At 44.1% G+C, this 18245-nt stretch overlaps 1 protein-coding gene across 8 annotated transcripts in view; it reads right to left on the reverse strand.

Moving 5' to 3' along the window:
• The window catches only part of AMBRA1 (autophagy and beclin 1 regulator 1), a 198170-nt gene that overhangs the window by 58691 nt on the left and 121234 nt on the right, over positions 1-18245 (reverse strand). For all 8 annotated transcript variants that reach the window (XR_013346346.1, XR_013346347.1, XM_077818615.1 and 5 more), the window contains 2 exons: positions 9054-9242; positions 8450-8604 (listed from right to left, as the gene is read on the reverse strand). Coding sequence is in view for 6 of the 8 variants with exons in the window: in XM_077818615.1 (XP_077674741.1) it covers positions 8450-8604; positions 9054-9242 (344 nt within the window). In the remaining 2 variants the exon portion in view is untranslated. The remainder of the gene's footprint in view (positions 1-8449; positions 8605-9053; positions 9243-18245) is intronic.

Below are 18245 nucleotides of genomic sequence, written 5' to 3' on the forward strand. Positions count from 1 at the left end.
CAATCAACAGTCAGACTGGTGCAAATCTTGAAGTCACACTCCGTTCAGTGTTATGCTTGGGCGAGCAGGTTCCAGAAATATATGTCTCCTTCTCTGATTGACAAGATTACTGCACCCAACTCCCCAGACAAGGCCACAGTGATGCTTGCCTTTATTACTTCAAGGCTGGGATACCACAATGCTCCCTAGGTGAGGCTGACAGAACCAACTGCAGATTGTGTCTACTATAGAGTGCAAGACCTCATCATGCCCTCAGCAGAACATGCAGACTGGATCATATCACTCTGGTGGTGCGTGCTGGTTCCTTGCTCAATATCAATCCAATTTAAGGTGCTGGTTCTCATCTTCAAGGTCCTTACCAGGTTACAGAGTAACAGCCGTGTTAGTCTGTATTCGCAAAAAGAAAAGGAGTACTTGTGGCACCTTAGAGACTAACCAATTTATTTGAGCAGAAGCTTTCGTGAGCTACAGCTCACTTCATCGGATGCATACTGTGGAAAGTGTAGAAGATATTATATACACACAAAAAGCATGAAAAAATACCTCCTCCCACCCCACTCTCCTGCTGGTAATAGCTTATCTAAAGTGATCACTCTCCTTACAATGTGTATGATAATCAAGGTGGGCCATTTCCAGCACAAATCAAGGTTTTCTCACCCCCCCCCAACACAAACTCACTCTCCTGCTGGTAATCTCAGGCATTGGCACCTTGACAGCAGGATTGTCTGGCTATGTAGACTCCCGCCTCAGGCCCTACGCTACCAGCACTCCCAGTTACCTTTGAGACACCACTGACTTCCTCAGGAAACTACAATCCATCGGTGATCTTCCTGATAACACCATCCTGGCCACTATGGATGTAGAAGCCCTCTACACCAACATTCCACACAAAGATGGACTACAAGCCGTCAAGAACACTATCCCCGATAATGTCACGGCTAACCTGGTGGCTGAACTTTGTGACTTTGTCCTTATCCATAACTATTTTACATTTGGGGACAATGTATACCTTCAAATCAGCGGCACTGCTATGGGTACCCGCATGGCTCCACAGTATGCCAACATTTTTATGGCTGATTTAGAACAACGCTTCCTCAGCTCTCGTCCCCTAACGCCCCTACTCTACTTGCGCTGTATTGATGACATCTTCATCATCTGGACCCATGGAAAAGAAGCCCTTGAGGAATTCCACCATGATTTCAACAATTTCCATCCCACCATCAACCTCAGCCTGGTCCAGTCCACACAAGAGATCCACTTCCTGGACACTATGGTGCTAATAAGCAATGGTCACATAAATACCACCCTATACCGGAAACTACTGACCGCTATTCCTACCTACATGCCTCCAGCTTTCACCCTGACCACACCACATGATCCATCGTCTACAGCCAAGCTCTGCGATACAACCGCATTTGCTCCAACCCCTCACACAGAGACAAACACCTACAAGATCTCTATCAAGCATTCTTACAACTACAATACCCACCTGCGGAAGTAAAGAAACAGATTGATAGAGCCAGAAGAGTTCCCAGAAGTCACCTACTACAGGACAGGCCTAACAAAGAAAATAACAGAACGCCACTAGCCGTTACCTTCAGCACCCAACTAAAACCCCTCCAACGCATTATTAAGGATCTACAACCTATCCTGAAGGATGACCCAACACTCTCACAGATCTTGGGAGACAGGCCAGTCCTTGCCTACAGACAGCCCCCCAACCTGAAGCAAATACTCACCAGCAACCACATACCACACAACAGAACCACTAACCCAGGAACCTATCCTTACAACAAAGCCCGTTGCCAACTGTGTCCACATATCTATTCAGGGGACACCATCACAGGGCCTAATAACATCAGCCACGCTACCAGAGGCTCGTTCACCTGCACATCCACCAATGTGATATATGCCATCATGTGCCAGCAATGCCCCTCTGCCATGTACATTGGTCAAACTGGACAGTCTCTACGTAAAAGAGTAAATGGACACAAATCAGATGTCAAGAATTATAACATTCATAAACCAGTCGGAGAACACTTCAATCTCTCTGGTCACGCGATTACAGACATGAAAGTCGCTATTTTACAACAAAAAAACTTCAAATCCAGACTCCAGCGAGAAACTGCTGAATTGGAATTCATTTGCAAATTGGATACAATTAACTTAGGCTTGAATAGAGACTGGGAGTGGCTTAGTCATTATGCAAGGTAGCCTATTCCCCCCCCCCCCCCCCAGACGTTCTTGTTAAACCCTGGATTTGTGCTGGAAATGGCCCACCTTGATTATCATACACAATGTAAGGAGAGTGGTCACTTTGGATAAGCTATTACCAGCAGGAGGGGGGGGTACGGACCTGGATTTGTGCTGGAAATGGCCCAACTTGATTATCATACACATTGTAAGGAGAGTGATCACTTTAGATAAGCTATTACTAGCAGGAGAGTGGGGTGGGAGGAGGTATTTTTTCATGTTTTTTTGTGTATATAATAAGATCTTCTACACTTTCCACAGTATGCATCCGATGAAATGAGCTGTAGCTCACGAAAGCTTATGCTCAAATAAATTGGTTAGTCTTTAAGGTGCCACAAGTACTCCTTTTCTTCTTACCAGGTTAGTAGCTGACTATCTTAGATACCCTATTTCTCGCTTCAGCACACAATGGGCATTATAAAACTGATATTCCTACTTGGATGAGACATTTAATTATTGTATTTGGTGCCTAATACCATATTGGTGCACTAGAAACAGAGCTTGCAGGAGTTTCCAGACCATTGAAACACCTACTCTGAGTTCTAGACTTTCCTGGCTCTACAGGTGTGGGCCCCAGTGGACAGAGCAAAATATTTACAGCACATAATCTTCCCATCAGAGAATGCATCTCTTAACTCTTACAGTGTACCAGCCCAACATCCATAGACAACGAAGCCCTTTGGTTATCCACAAAACAATACAGAATGGGCACCAGCAGTGCAAATTTCCCACAGTGCCACACCCCACTACAAATGTCTCAGCCCATAACCATGTCTAGTCTAGAGGTTTTGGTTATGTGATTGTGTAATTTAAAGACTGTATCTTAATGCATAGGCACAATGGGGCAGAGATAAAGTTACACAGGCAACATTAATTCAGGTGTTTCCTAACTTTAGATTGTTTGACTTTGCAACCTTAACGTTCTTTTAATGTAGTTTTTAAACATATAATTTAAGTTTTTTAACACCTTAAAAACTGAAAAACAAAAACGTCATTCTGTAAAACCATACTGACCCCTGACAGGAGGCTTGAGCAGGGTTGATATCTTCAGATCCACAGTGCAGTCTTTTACCATTTGAGCTAATGGAGTAACTGAGAGGAGCTGAAGGCTGTTATCTTCTATGTGGACCTGCCACTAGAGCAGTGGTGGGCAATTTACTGCCTGTCAGGGTAATCCGCTGGCGGGATGCGAGACAGTTTGTTCACATTGACCGTCCGCAGGCACCACCATCCACAGCTCCCAGCGACCACGACTTGCCATTCCTGGCCAATGGGAGCTGTGGGAAGCAGCGGCCAGCATGTCGCTGCAGCCCGTGCCTCTTCCCGCAGCTCCCATTGGCCAGGAATGGCGAACCACGGTCACTGGGGGTGGCTGTACCTGTGGATGGTCAATGTAAACCAACTGTCTCGTGGCCTGTCAGTGGATTACTTTGATGGGCCGCAGGTTGTCCACCACTGCACTAGAGGGATGGAGATAAATAGCAGTGAAACCCACTGCAAAGTGCCAGACAGTAAAGGAATACAGAGACTCAGGAATAATGGGTTCAATTCCAGATTTTACAGAATGCCCTCTAGTGATTACAGACCTTTCTGCCCTTCCGGTCTCATCACCTCCAGGATCCTAACCACCCACCCACCAACATTCCCCACTCCTCTGAATTCAAATAAATCTGCTTCCTCCTCCTACTCCAGGTTGCCTTGGCATCAGCAGCAGGACCACAGGAGTGTTTCCCCGCTCTCAGGTCCTATGCTTGGTGCCACAGCAGCTCCTGGCAATCGCAAGGAGAAATTGCTGGGAAAGTCCTTCTCAGCCATTACAGCGCCAGAGTGGATCATGCACTGTCCAGTCCAATCACATGAAAGCTTTGAGATTTAGCTGCCAAGCTAACGAGTCTCTAGGCATGTACAAACTACAATTTTTCAGGGGCTTATAATTTGGCTAGAACATCTCAATGAAACAACTGTAAGAATTTTTTTTAAATCTTATTCTTGCAAAATTGAAGAACCATTTTAGTTGAAAAGAAAAAACCCCAAACAAAATAGCTTTGCTAGTGTAAAACTCAGTTTGAGCCCAGTACACTACATGTTCTGCAAAAAAGCGAACACAGCGAGCAGGATTTGAAAAAGAAATGTGCGTGAGTGAAGACTTCCATCCCAATCGTCAAGCAGGTAAAACTTCCAGAGTAGGTGATGGAAAGAACCCGATAGATCTTAAACACCCAGTCCTGTGTTCCCACATGGCGCTGACACACATTATACTTAACTTCACACCTCGGCTATTCAATTTCTGTGCCCGCGCTCTTTACCAGTGCACCTCTGTGAATTCACCTCAACCCTAACGGGCACAACTCCACTCAATCTCTCCCAAATATTAAACCCAGGCTCACTGTAAACAGAAGCATGGACACTGCAATGTAATCTGCACAGGCTGCATGTTAAAGCAATTCAGGAATGTGGCACTTTTATATGGAGTACATTACTCCTGGGTTCCACAAACTATGCTGGATGACAGTTGGCTTTTAGGTGCAATTGAAGATGTTGGCTTTTGTTTATGAATCCCTAATGAGTTGGATCCTGATAACTTTAGTCTCCTCTCCTCCCATTTGATACTGTTGCTGTTGAGATCTTCTGAGGAAACAGAATCAACACCCCTAGCTTAATTGTGAGAGGGATGAAGGCTTGGAGCTTCTGTTTTAACTATAGAATTCTATTCCCTGTTAGCTTGCCAAAGCTGGAATCTGACGACCTTCAGGTCATGTTGCAAGGCTTATTTGTTCTCCCAGGCTTTTCCTGTGTCCGGGTGGAGAGCATCTGCAAAGTGTGATGGGAGAGCTTCTGAGGGATTCAACAGAATTTGGAGTGCTGTTTCTCTTGGACTTTGGTCTCAGGAGTTCTAATTTTACATTATTTTAACAAGCACCCAGAGCATTGGTTTATAGAGCATGGCTGTGATTTTTAAACAGAATACAAGTAAATGTTAAGCAGTATTTCCTTTGTCACAAACTGTGTCAGCACACTGGCAATATGGATGATTACTGATTCTTTATCTGTAATGTACTTGTTTTAAAATTACAAAGCAAAGAATAGAAGCTTTAATGGGTGCTTATTTAAAAAATACTTTTTCTATTACACACTTGCCAAGCTGCAAACAATCTTTTACTCAACTGAATATGAATACAGCAGCCACTAGTCAGCACTGAGTGTGCTAAGACTATTATAAAACATCTTAATTGAGGCCGTGGTTTTATTTTACATGCTCTCAGAAGCAGATACAGAGCAATATAACAGCCTTATTGCAAATCCCAAAGATGACTCATTTTTACAAGTTAACAATTTGTAAAACTAGATGATGAGATAAACATTTAAAAAACAAACGGCAGTTTTATTGTGCCTTCCATTTATTTTTTAGATCTTGGACCGATTACAAAGAAAGTGCATGGCAGAGGCAATAAATGCAGCACAGCTCAACTGTAGTACAGCATTTGACATACTGCCACATGAAATCTTGCTAGTAAAATTAATTCCAATTGATCTGGACATGGACACTGTCATATTGACTGAAAACTGACTGAAAGACTAAAGGATTGTGATTAACAGGCAAGGTCAGAAAAGAGGCATTTAGTCGGGGCACAGAGAATGGGGTTAGATCCTGCTACATTTAACATCTTCATTAACGATCTAGGAAATGGAAAAAACAGATTATTAGTGAAATTAGCAGATTCTGTTAAACTGAAAGGAGCAGCAAATACCAGTGCAGAAAAAAAATATAAACACAAAAAAGGCCCTAGAGGTCCAAAATACAGGCAGGAAATAACATGAAATTCAACCTGGATAATAGGGCTAATCCATCTGGGGAAAATAATCCAAACCAGAGATATTCAGATGGAGGAAGAGAACTGGGGAGCAGTAATGCTGAGAGTGAACAGCAAATAGGATAGGACTTTGCAATGCAGAAGACTGACGAAAAGAAAAAACAAACAGAACTTTGTCAATTTTGGCTTGCATCTACTAAGCCTAACATCCCAGAGAAACGAGGAAATATTCCCTTTATACGGTTCTTGTGAGACTACACCTAGCACATTACATACACTCAAATACTAGAAAGACATTGACATGTAGAGAGAATTCGGAAGAGCAAGAAAAGTAAGTATGAGGCTGGAGGACTAAGTTACAAGGAAAGATTAAGGGAACAACAATTTATTGCTTTGCTAAACAATGACTCAGAGCAGGAGAAAATAAGTGTCTACAAATACTTGAAGGGTGTAACACACCAAGGAGGGAGAAGACATGTTTAAAACTAGTTCAAGGGGACACAAATAGGAGGAATGGAATTGAAAAGGAAAATATAGATTGACTATTAGGCAATATTTCTTAATAGTCAGAATTAGTTGGCTGAGGAACAGTCCCCACAGAAAGGGAGGAAAGTCCCATTTATTGGGATTTAACAGCCTATCTAGAGAATGGGCCTTAAGGAACAATCCTGGCCTGGCTCCTTATGGGAATGGATGAGATGTGAACTAAACAGACTGTTCCACCTTTAACTTTTATGATGTGGTACAAGAGGACCCTGGGAAGTGACACACCCATCTATGGCAGTGAAACTTGGGTAGGTCAGAGGGATCCTCAAACAGCTGGAGATGGAAAACATTCTAGTACCAGTGAAAAGTGCAGTCATCACACTAGACACTGCTGCTTATCACATCCATATTCAGGCCTCTACCCCAGCTGACCATTAGATGATCTGTGCTGGTATGTCCCTCTCTCTGCAGTTTGGAGACTGACCACAGAGTTATGAAGCAGAGCCAAGCAATTTATCCCAACAGAGAGGTGGAGTGTCTCCCCTGCATTCTTACAGAGGGATGTCTCAGAGTAACTCTCTCACTCCAGGAAAGCACTGCCAAAATCAGAGATAACAATCACGGAAAACGCTATTTGTGGCTTTGTAGCATCCGTCATGGAACAGCCGTTATGGAAGCTATTCCACTGTGTAAAGCTACCACCATTCAAAATGAAAAGGTTTAAAACCTTAGCCAGTCAGGCATACACACTAATCCCACTGCTTCACAGCCACAGCTCACTACTTGGGACACCTACTGGGTAATTACTGATTAAAAAAAGACATGCATTAACCGTAGGCATATTTCAGAGATGTAAAGATGCAGTGTGGCTCTCCTGTGGTAATGGAAAATGCCATGACACTGTCCTCAAGTGTATAGGAATTAACTCCAGTATCCCGTCCAGATTTAAATTCTGATTATTACATCATTCTGCCTTCTTAGCATTCCTTCTGCAGTTTCAACTACGCATGGTTTTCAACCTCACTGCCTCACTTAAATGTTGTGTAGCACCGTATTGAACAGCTGCCATGTTTTACAGTGGAAGTGGTTAAATTTCAATGGTGGTTGATGGGATCACTGTGCACATTTTGTTAAGTTTGCCCATTGCTTTGGGAGGAGATAAATGGACTCTACAAATATCAGACTTATTGGGTTGACAGCCAGGTTCTTCCACAGAGCACAAGCACAAACAAACCTTCTCCCACCCTTAAGACAACGGCTCATCCCCACCAGCTCAAGCAATTGTGTTAAGCTAGATAGGAAACATCCACTTAGAGTGCAACAAGAGTGCATTCATTTGGTATAAGCATTGCACGGATGTGGTAAGCATCATGCCTAGCCTTCAGACAAGATACTAAACTGAACTCTCATCCTTCCCCAATCACTGGTGGCTGCTCTCCAGGTAGAAGTTAGGCACTTTTCAAACAGAGTTGACAAATAATCCCAATACCCCAGCAGAGAGACTTCTTCAACTTCTTAGTGAAACCAACTCTAACACCCCAGGCTGGGTGCAAGATATTTATAAGCACAGAATGGCTGCCACACACACTGACCCGGCAGTAGTAATGTTCATATTTGGGATGCTCCAAGTATGGGGCATGCTACAGACACAAAACTGCTGCATGGTTGATGTCAGGCTTCAAGCCATAGTAAATTTTCACAGCTCCGTTCCATTTAGATCCTGATACCATGCTCCATCACTGTGGTATGCAAGTCCCTAGTAGATTTTTAATCACTCATTGGGACGGAAACTTTTGACCCTTAGCCTTATAAGCCAGCAACCACAGCACTGAGCCACACAGCCAGCTAAACTAGACACCAACACAAACAAAGTGCTGTAGCAGCAGAGGAATACTCACCCTCATGGATGTTTCTCCACCATGTGGCTGCTGCAGCCTGAAGACCTGAGCCACCATGTGTTCTGTGGAAGGGTGCAGGAGAATGCGCCGGGAAGCCAGTCCCACCATCACATACCTGCCCATTGGAGACAGGCTCACAGAAATTGCATTGGGGCCTGGGGATAGAACATAACAGGTGATATTTCCTGTGAGGGATGGCCAGTGGCTCTGCAATGTCCTCATTAATTATCTACTCCCTCATCTGTCTTATAATCCACTATATAATGAGCTCATGCTGCCGTGACCACTGAACTAGGAGAGGCCTACCAATGCCAGTTAGAACTCTGCAAGGAGATTCCTCACAGCAGTGCCCTCCCATTAGCAACTAGGATTCCAGTACATCTTCACAGCAGTACTCTCATCATCAGCCAGGACTTCTGCAACAGGAGCTTCACCACAGAAGTGCCACATCATTGCCCAGTCAGAACACTGATATAATCTTCCTTACAGCAGTGATGTGCTACTTCATTGTGATCTTCAGATCAGGGCATTTCAATGCCAAGAGTATGCTCCTGAAGTAACAGTCCTGGACCTCTCCCATCCCATCCCCCTTATGCATTCTTACCAAATCTTTTCGTGTATAGCATCTCGCCCAGGTTGTGAGGTGCCAGAGAATACACAGCCAGTATGCCTTCATCAGGAAAGCCCCGCTGACTGCTGGGAATGAAGGCTGCCAGGAGCTGCCCATCTGCAGAGATATCGCAGCTAGCATCATTGTAAATCTTGCAGTTCTGAACAAGCACATTCACAGAGGCTGCAAAAGAAAAGGAAAGAAAGGAACAGGGGTTAAAGAAGTAAAGTTGCAGTTGGGAAGAACTGAGGCTCAAGCCTAGCGCCAGAGATAGGGATCTTCCATGCAAAAGGGCTACAGATTTTTGGTCTCCTTAAAAAGGTCCCACAGTATTTACAGCCCTACTGGAATACAATCTATTACAAAATGGAGACCAGACATTTTGAGGCATCTGAGGCTGGGGAAACGAGATCCATTCACCTCTTAGAATCTTCAGCCTTAAGCAGAGAACCAAGGACGATTACATGCTATCAAATCACCTTCTTCATTCTGAGACCACACTTTGCTAAAGATGGCATAGTTTAGAACAGGAGTTTAGAACTGTGGACCTTTGAACACTTGAGGTCCACAGAGAGGTGGCTGTTCACAGGGTCCTTGTTTCCAGCTGCTAAAAAGGCATTAAAATATTTATTATCTTTAGCTACTTTCCCTGATATTTTCCCCGTATTAGTAACTGCTGTAGTTGCCACAGTGATTTTTGTGTTCATGAATGGGAGAGGAGTAGGGGACCCAGACAATGGATTCTGAAGAGAGATGTCAATGAAAATCTGCCTGTTAATCTGTAGTGTATGCTGAAAATCTAAGAATCATTATTTTAGGGTAATTAGAATACATATGGCAAATCAGGAGCCAAACACACAGACATCTTAAAAGAGCTCAGAGTTCAACAGAGTTGCCAGCCTAAAGCTATATTCCCTTTATTTGCTCCAGTAAACAGGAGAGAAAGGGTAAACACTCCTCACTCCAGGTAAGAAAGCCCACTTTTGGTGCGAGCATGCCAAATCCACCCTAGATATGGCTAGCAATTTTCGCTGGTAGAACATTCTCTTCTGGCCAGCCCAAACACCTCAGCGCCAACCCATCACTCCACTACTCCAAAGCAAAAAATAAAACAGAAAAAAATGCGTTGTATGCAACTATATTTGAGAAACAGTCTGAGACCAATGAGGCAGCATGGTCTAGTGGACAAGACACTGGACTGGGAGTCAGGAGACCAGGGTTCTGCTCTTGACTTGCTGTGTAAATTTGTGCTACTCACTTCCCCTCCACTGTGTTTGTATAGCCTCCCACCATAACCATTTGTCTGTCTTGTATATTTTGGTTGATGGCTCTAGGTACTAAAGTAATAACAGACTATTGTAATGCTTACTCAAGGAGCAGAGAGAAGTTTGCCCATGCAGCTTAAACATTAGCACTTCGGGATTTCTGACGGCTTAACTGTGCAATATTCTCAAGAAGGTCTGGGCCGGAATTGCATGGGCTCTTTTTACAAAGAAAATCAAGAACCACCTTCACTTTCCAGGACTTTGAAACTCAGTGGATTACAAAGCATTTGCAATATTAGTCTGTTTAAACTCCATGTTGTAGCACTGTTTTGATAAAAAGCAATGGAACATGCTGTTCCACACACCTTAGCCAAAGGCACCCATGGAGTGCTGCCTCAACTTACAAAGCGCACAGGGGCCTTCACACAACCCCTTCAGACCTTACATGGTCTGCAGGAGGACTCAATAGATTTGGCTACAACTACACGTAGGCGCACCAAATGCTTCCTCAGCTGGACAACCAATGAGTGTAGTAAAAAGGAATCTGCTGGGCATGCATGGTATGTCATTTTGAAAGGCCCAAACTCAAATCAAGCCAAATTTTCTCTGTTCCCAAGGTATTTTTCCTGAAGGCTGGTCCTTGCCCAATTTCAAATTTCAGCTCCTGCTATTTCATCTAAAAAACTGATTAAAAATAGTTACAAGCATTAATAATAGACAAATTAATTCCACTCCCCACAAAAAAAAAAAATACTCTTCTTCTACTTAAAATGGCTGAACCATTTTGCTCAACCTTGGATGACACCAAGTATGGTGAGTTTAGCTTAACAAAAGAGAAGGTTAAGGGGTGACAATCACAGGCTATAAGTATAAACCTAGCGACAAATATTTGGCTCTTCAGTCTAGCAGAGGAAGGTAGAACACAATCCAATGGCTGGAAGCTGAAGCTAGATAAATTCAGAATGGAAATATGGTGTCAATTTTTTACAGAGAGAGTAATTAACCATTGGAACAGTTTACCAAGGGGATGGTGGATTCTCCAACACTGACAATTTTAAAATCAATATTGGATTTTGTTTTTTTTTTTTAAAAAGCTCTGCTCTAGGAATTATTTTGGGAAAGTTCTACGACCTGTGCTATATAGGAGGTCAGCCTAGAATAGATGATCACAAATGTCACTTTTGCCCTTGGAATCTATGAGTTTCAGCCCATAAAAGTGAAAGTGTCAGAATATGATGGTACTGAAAACAAGGGGTTCCAATAGAAACTGGTAAACAACCGCAACTAACTATAGAGGTCTGCGTCTGTAAAAAAGCTCCATAAAATGTACAGGGCACTACAAAATATATACAGTTGACCAAAAGAGGACAAAAACACCAATTTCAGGGAGCTTACTGCCTAAAGATGCACGAGTGGATACAGTACAGAACAGAATGGCGAGAGATCGTTCCATCTGGAATGCTTTGCATAATTCAGAAGTCTGCAGGAGGAAAAGAAATGGCAATTTACAAACTAGCCTGAGACAGTGCCAATTTGAGGTGATATCAGAAATTAAAGTGTGAGCCTGGTAGTTGTATCAGTCCATAAGAGGAGAGCAGGGCAAGAGAGCAGATACAAAGCAGCAGCACACGTTACATGGAGTATCTGAAGAGGCATCTGCAGAGCACTGTTCCTTTTTAAATTTGCTGCATATAGTGAAGCCCTCTTAGCAAGACAGATTGTTAGCTTCCCTGCCAGAAGTGAGCCATCTACCAAACTTGATGTGAGCCTGGAATATGAGAACATCACAGCTGCACTGTACAGGGAGAGCATCCTGCATTTCAGTCCTTTCAGATCTTATTCACACTGACTTTGTGAAGATGCTTCTTTTGCCCAGTTTACGTATGGTCATGGGAGATGTAGCACTGCCATTAAGGGTTGAGAGATGCCAGGTTCACAGGAGGGAAAAAGTCTTAACTCAAGAAGTGGGGATCTCAGCAACCATCAGCAGGTTTTTGGTACAAGTAGTTACTCTCAAAGAACAGGGAATTCAGAACTTTCCAAGTCATGGTTGGTAGAGCTCTCTATACACCTTACAAGATTCTAGGTAGTTACTCTTTGGGACCTGCTCTATAGGAACAGCCAGTACAGATGATTTGAGAGAAAAGTTTGCTATTTCAGTAAAAATCATTGTGACAAGGCTGCCCTTTCATCTCCGGTTTTCTTTCACATTGTTAATGCAGTGACTGTGCTGACAGAACAGATCAAAAGAGACATCAGACAACAAATTAAGCTGTTGTGCCAACTTGGAGTGCATTACACCTACAGTACGATTATGCTCAGAACCAAGGAAAGTTTGGAATGCCAGCAAGAGAAGCGTTCTGTTTGCTCTGGGTATCTCAGGAAATAGCAGTAGCCAGAATACTGCGCCCATTCCCAGCCGCCCTCAGTGTTCATCTTCCTCATGGGCTGTATATCGTTTCTCGTAGACTTTATTTATTACAATTTCTTATGCCACACACTGGTGTGGTTGGGAGAGCGCTTACAAATCAGTGGGTACTGATTGTCTCCCATCTTGAGACACGGCCAATGTTACATAGGAGAATGGATTTCTGGCTTGTGACTGAGTGAGGTGAACAAGACCAGTTTGCCCAAGGTAGCACTCAGCAGCATAAGAAGAAAGACTATATTTAAAAGGGTGATGGGCAACAGACTTATGCTCAAAGTTTCACCTACTTTAATATATGTAATCTAGAGAGGAGTATTCAAAATTTTCTAATCAATTTACTGTACATCAATACTTCGTTGCTGAGAAAAAATAAGAACACTCACTAGAAGAAAACGCAATAAATGGGCAGTGTTGGCTCTGCTTCTGCCACCAAACCAACCTCTCAGTCCACTGCTGACATGGTGACTATCATTAAGGATATGCTTTAGTCACGGAGGTCACAGATTGTGTGACATTAATGGACCTCCATGACTTCTTCAGCTTCAGCCCCCACCACAGCAGCTGGAGCTGCCAGCAGCAGAGGCTAGAGTGGTCTCCCCCTGCAGCTGCCAGGGCTGTCTCCCTTCCCCCCTCCACGGCCAGAGCTGTCCAGGGCCAGAGCTATTCACAACCCCCACCTGCCCCGTGGGCACTGCTGGCGCCAGAGCTGTGCCCACCATCACTGCCAGAGCTGTCCCCCCCAACCCCCAGCGCAGTCATCCCACTACCCTCCCCCCTAGCAGACACAGCTGAAGCTGACCTTCCCTACCCCAGAGGCTATGACTGGGGCTTGGGCTGTCAGTTCCCCCAAGCAGTCAGCCCCTCTTCCCCCTGGTTATTTATAGTAAGTCATGGACAAGTTGAGGGCTTCCATGAATTTTTGTTTATTGCCCACGACCTGCCTGTGACTTTTGCTAAAAATAACTGTGACTAAATCTTAACCTTAACAATCATGGCTCTGCCACAAGGAAAACAAAGAGTAGTGTTCATTTTGGAGTCATTAAAAACAAAAGGTGGGAGGAGGGAGAGAAGAAATAAAAGCTTATTAGCAAAATGGAAAAAAAGACAAATCAGTAGGGAATGAGATGGGATTTTACAGTCTTTACTCTAGCTGTCTATTTGGTGCCCATCTCTGTACTGTCCGAGGCTTCGAGAGAGAGAGAGAGAGAGAGAGAGAGAGAGAGAGAGAGAGAATGTGTGAGTGTGTGTGTCTCACATTATCTCCCACACCCACGCTCAGCATTTAGTAAGACCTGCTGTTGAGATGAATTCTGAAGCCTGGCTTGATTCATGGCATCGTCCCATGAATTCCATGCCTTAAGTGTTAGGATAGCTGTCTATGCATTGGGAAACAGTTGAACGAAGAACGTTTTATCTAACCGCATTTTGTTAATGACATCCTCTTCCAGAGTCATCTCTCATGTGAAAGATGGCATCTCCGATAGCACAATACCCCCAGCACCATGACAGGGCACTGGGTTCAGTACTGACACAAAGGAAAGAACACTCCTACAGAATGCCTTATCACTACCTCTGCACCATCTGGATATTCCTTGAAGGTGTCCCATTCAAGTACTAACAAGATCACAGTTCAATGTAATTAGGTTACAGGCCATTCCTTGACAGGCAGGTCTGACACCATTAGTAAGGGGAAAACAGCCTGGAGAGGTTTCTCACCGATACTCCTAATACAACAGCAGTTGAAACAAGATGTGGTGCCATTCTTATTTTTGCACTTAACGCCTAGAGTTTATAGTGGTGGATGCACTAAAAATACAGAAACACAGCAGAAGAGGAGGTAGGCCTGTCTACTTCAAGGCGCACCAGTTCAATTAAACTGAATTAGGTGATGTCTACACTATTACTTCTGTCACAAAACTCATGTCACTTGGGTATAAAAACACACCGTTGAGCAATGTAAGTTACACCAACATAAGCACCCCTGCGGAGAGACCTATGTCGGGGGGGGGAGGGGGAGGGCTTCTCCCACTGATGTAGCTACCACTGCTCACTGGGGATGGTTTAATTATGTCGATGGGAGAGCTCTCTCCTGTTGGCATAGAGTGGCTACACAGGAGATCTTACAGCAGCACAGTTGCATCAGTACAGCTGTGCTGCTGTCAGCTCTCTAATATAGACATAGTCTTAGGGACACCAGTGTAAGTCTATAAGTAGACGCTCTTCTATGGGTTTAAAATAGTCTTTTTGATTTAGCTTAATCCTGCAAAAAAAACCCCAAAAATTAACTTAAACTGAACCAAGCAACTCAAACTGAAATACAAGTATTTTCACACAAACTTTGATCAGTTTCACTAAAACCAGTTGAAAAACACATTTCTAATGAACATGGTAGAGGCTTGCATATAGACAAAGGCAAAGATAAAAACACCAAAACCCTGCGTGGACATGCTTACTTCAATTTAATCCCTCCTCATATTGCTTTAGAGTCTGTCAGGAAATTTATAGGTACAAGTTAACGCAATATAGTGGGCTTCAAGAGATATAAAAGTACGTCCCACAGAGATACGGTTTGCAAGTTAATTTTGGGTAAATTGATGTAACTTGTGTGATTAATCAACACCTTGGCAAAGAAGTGAAAGCGAGGGGAAAGGAACTGTTCAAGGTCACATCAATAGGGCCCTACCAAATTCAAGGCCATGAAAAACGCATCATGGGCCGTGAAATCTGGTCTCCCCACCATGAAATCTGGTCTTTTGTGCACTTTTACCCTATACTATACAGATTTCACAGGGGAGACCTTAGACCATCCCACACTTTGCTGCAGATTGGCCTACTCATGTTTGCCATCCTTGCCTGTCAAGTGCCCTTCTCTTCAAATCTTCCCATTTCATGCTGAGGTGCTTGATGTCCTTCAGAATTGTTCGTTTTCATGTTATTCGCGGTCTTCCTCTTCTTGCGTTTCCTGGCTTTCATTCAAGGGCAGTATTTGGTTAGTTATTTGTGAAGGTGCCTTTTCCAGTAATTTTTCTGACTTCTTTATTCATCTTCCTATCTCCATATCTTATTCCCAATATTCTTCTCAGACATTTCTAATGAAATGCATCCAGCTTTTGCTTATCTTTCTTGGTAAGTTGCCATGTCTCACTGCTATATGTTGTGATGGCGATAACATTTGCTTTGTACACGTTCAGTTTTGTCTTGAGGAAGATGTTTTTGAGTTGCCAGATGTTTCTGAGTCTTCCAAATGCAGCGTTTTCCTTTCAGATTCTCATTTCCTTGGAACTAGTACCATCTTGGCTGATGGTACTTCCAGATACGTAATATAGTCCACCTTCTGCAGTTTCTCTTCTTCCATTTTGATTTCTGTCCCTGTAGTCCCCATTAACATGACTTTACATTTTTTTGCACAGGGAAGACCAGCATTTCTCAAATTGGGGATCCTGACCCAACAGGGAGTTGCAGTGGGGTCACAAGGTTATTTTAGGGGCAAGGGTCACGGTATTGACACCCTTCTGCTCTGCTTTCACAGCGGGGCGGCTGGAGAGCGGCAACTGTGGGCCGGGCACCCCCCAGCTCTGAAAGCAGCGCCATGCCAGCAGCAGCCCAGAAGTAAGAAACGCAACACCATACCATGCCACCCTTACTTCTGCGCTGCTGCCTTCAGAGCTAGATGGCCAGAGAGTGGTGGCTGCTGACTGAGAGTTCAGCTCTGCAGGCAGCAACACAGAAGTAAAAGTGGCAATACCATACCATGCCATCTGTACTTCTATGCTGTTCTGGCAGCAGCTCTGCCTTCAGAGCTGGGCTCCCGGCCAGCAGCTGCTGCTCTCCAGCTGCCCAGCTGTGAAGGCAGTACCGTTGCCAGCAGCAGCACAGAAGTAAGGGTAGCAGTACCGCAACCTCCCACCCCGTACAATAACCTTGCGACCCCCGCCCCCTGCAACTTCTTTTTGGGTCAGGATCCCTACAGTTACAACACTGTGAAATTTCAGATTTAAATGGCTGAAGTCATAAAATTTATGATTTTTAAAATCTTAGGACCGTTAAATTGAACAAAATGGACTGTGAATTTGGTAGGGCCCCACACATCAGGGTTCAGTAACGGACAATCATAACCTCAGGAGTTACTGGCTCCCAGTGCTGTTCTCTTTCCTCTGTGCCCCAGTATAAGGTCTCAGGTTTCAAGTGCAGCTCTGGAGTAATTCTGGCCAATGAATGAACAAGAGCAGGGGTCCATGAACCACAGGTTGCAAACCATTGTTGTAAGATGTACAAAGTGCCAGAGATACGTGCAGCGAGTGAGTGGGAAGGAAAGGAAGAACTAAATACCTAAACATTGTAAAATTCAAATAAATGAAGGTAAGCAGGCCTGGAGCCAGGTTCTGGCTAGCCAGAGAGGGGAACCAGATGGGCACAGCACAGGCTTGCAGCAGGGACCGAGGCTGCAGACAGACAGAGGATGGGCATGATGGCAACAGAAAACAGAAATATTTGAGTCCAGTAATCTGCTAGTTATAAATGATCTCTGAATGGAAGTATCCTAGCAGGGGAGAGGGAGGAGTTTGAAATATTGATGCCTCGAGGAGCAGATGGTTCTGCCTTTCTCTGGGACTCCATAAATTATAAACAAACACCCTACACAAAAATTTAACAGCAGCCTGCTCCAGGGCAACCGGATGAGCCTAGAAGAGTTATTAGCAGCTGAAACACTTTTCAAATGCATTAAAAGCAAGTGGAGAAGCCCAGAGGATTTTAAACCAGCAGCAACGTTTCCTCCTCTCTGATCGCAGCTTTATCCTTGTGCCAGGGTCTCTGACTAGGGAGGGAACACTTCTTGTGGTCAACATGGCAGAGACCTGCCCTTGGGCACAGGTCTGCTTCTCAGGTGAAAAAACCCGATTAGTACTACAAATTAATCGAATCACTGACATCTGGCACAGTGCTCACAACGTCTGAGAAGATGCTACCTGTTACTCTCCAAAAGATACAATGCCCCTCAGACAAACAAGATTGCATTTAATTACCTTTTTCCATGCAACATTAAGAACCAACTTTTAGAAATGGGCCTCATTTCCAGCAAGGGTGTAACCCTTGAAACACCACCCTATGGATTTCCAGGGGAGGGGCAACAGAGACAGAGAAAAGGAAGCAGTGCAACTCTCCCTCTACGCATGGGACCACCAGCACTCTTATCCCTACATATACAGTAGCTGCCTTTATTCCTGGGATAGGCTCCACATACTTATCTGTGAAAGAAGAAGGCTCCTTAAAAAAGAATCCATGCCCCTCCCAAGCACCATCAAGTCACTGAAGGCTGCACTCTGCTGCACAGAAATACACTACAACAGCGTTTCTCAATGACCAGTCCATGGACTGGTGCCAGCCCCTAAGATCTCCCTGACACAGTTTAGGAAGGCAGCAACTGGTCCCTGGTATCAAAAAGGTTGAGAAACACTGATCTACAACTCAGTTGTTTCATGGGTAAGGAGGTGG

The sequence above is a fragment of the Eretmochelys imbricata genome, chromosome 6, assembly GCF_965152235.1.
Source record: "Eretmochelys imbricata isolate rEreImb1 chromosome 6, rEreImb1.hap1, whole genome shotgun sequence".
Classification (NCBI taxonomy): domain Eukaryota; kingdom Metazoa; phylum Chordata; order Testudines; family Cheloniidae; genus Eretmochelys; species Eretmochelys imbricata.